General features: G+C 35.2%; 1 protein-coding gene across 1 annotated transcript; it reads left to right on the top strand.

Moving 5' to 3' along the window:
* Positions 1 to 634: 634 nt before the first annotated feature.
* Positions 635 to 1,012, top strand: LOC131619682 (uncharacterized). The gene has a single exon (XM_058890754.1). It carries the CDS (start codon positions 635 to 637, stop codon positions 1,010 to 1,012), a length of 378 nt encoding a protein of 125 aa, XP_058746737.1.
* The last annotated feature ends 820 nt before the right edge of the window (positions 1,013 to 1,832 follow it).

Raw genomic sequence — 1,832 nt, forward strand, 5'->3', positions numbered from 1 at the left:
AGCTAATAATATAAAATTTTACATATTAAAGTATTGACTTCAAATGTTTTAATATCAAATATTTTTTTTTTATAGTGAGACAATTTATTACAAATTATTTATTTATTATAATAAAATTAGGATATTAGATTGGATAAATGTGATTTGATGTGAAAAATAAAAAAGTGATAAAAATTCATAATTTTAATAGGTTTCTAATATGATGTCACATTGGATTAAGGTTTCTAATATGATGCCACCTAGGATTTAGGGTTAGGGTTGTGTCCAAGGTTGTTATCATGACAACCTTGGATTTATATTAAGTAGATTATGAAAATTTCTCATTCAATCTCATGGATCTCTTACACACCACAAAAATTTCTATTTTTATCTTCAACTTTTATAGATGGATCAACAGAAGCGCCTCATATTTTGAAAAAATTTGATTCCTTCCGTAGATGCATCTACGGAAGTGTAATAAACTAGTATATATGGGGAGACACATGAAATCAGTTCAAGGATTTTTCCTGTAGATGCATCTACGGAAAAGTCTTAGCGCCACATTCTTCCGTAGATGCATCTACGAAAGTGTCTGATATAGTTTGAACTAGCATGATCACTCCCTCCATTGTTTCATTTCTTCAAACACCCAGACATGGAACATCTTATTGCATCCGCACATGACATCGTGAGCATTGACTTGACGCGTTACGGTTTTTCGGAAACCTTTTTCCCGCTCCGCACGTCACCTCCTACAAATCCAATTGATCATATTATATGTATTGGATGGCTCGCCAAATCGCGTCGTTTTGTACAAGTTTACTTGAAACTGGGATGTCCCATACCACCTACTTCACCGAAATGTGCACTTTATCACACCGGCGTTGCCGATACATGGTCGGACTGTTTTGTGGATAGGATGCACGATTTTGAAAATTTGAACAACACCGAGAAGGAATCAAATGCCGAAAAGTCAATATTAGAACCTCCAATAGATTTAGCCAGCGATAACTCTTTTAATGTATTTATGTAATTTCAAAGTATAATATATACACTTTATAACATTGCAATATAATCCTTTTTGTCAAGTCGTACTTTATGTTTTTATGTGTTTATACATTTTTCCATTTGCAATCTACTGCTAGCTACTGCACTGCTTCTACTGCAAAAATAAACAGGGAAACTTTTGTAGATGCATCTACGGAAGGTGTTAATTTGAAAAATTATGGGTGTTTACCGTAGATGCATCTACGGAAAGGGGAATTTTAAAACCCTTCAGTGGATATATCTACGGAACTTTCTGTGACAGAGTTTGTGTGATCCATAGTCTTCAAAGGCTTCTATAAATTAGGGGTTTCTAGGTTTGCATTACACACAAACACAAATCCTAAACACAAACACAAAAATGTCTCGCATTAGGCCAGATGGATGTCACCGAACATCAATGAAGCGTCCCGATCTTGAACCGAAATACCGCATAAGGGATGAGCATGTCATTTTCTCTCCCGTCAAACCCCCTGTGCCGATAAAGTTTTGGAATATCCATTCTTTTGACCAACTCAAGAGGACTATCATGTCTTTTTTAGAGGGGGGGTACAAACTCGGAGAAGAAATCAAAAGGATCCAGAGGCTTAGAACAAGTACCTCGTTTGCGACCAGAAAAACGAAATGTTGGTGGGTTGAAGTGAAATTCGACATGGATTGCATTCAAATGATGCATGGATTAGATGACATTGTTTTAACCGTTGTAATTTCTGAGATCTATTAGCTTTCTTAAATTTCTGTTTGAAATTTCGTTGTAATATCGATTAATCAATGAATCGATGCATGGGTCTTTTATGGTTTAAAATGCT

The sequence above is a fragment of the Vicia villosa genome, linkage group LG7 (assembly GCF_029867415.1).
Source record: "Vicia villosa cultivar HV-30 ecotype Madison, WI linkage group LG7, Vvil1.0, whole genome shotgun sequence".
Classification (NCBI taxonomy): Eukaryota; Viridiplantae; Streptophyta; class Magnoliopsida; order Fabales; family Fabaceae; genus Vicia; species Vicia villosa.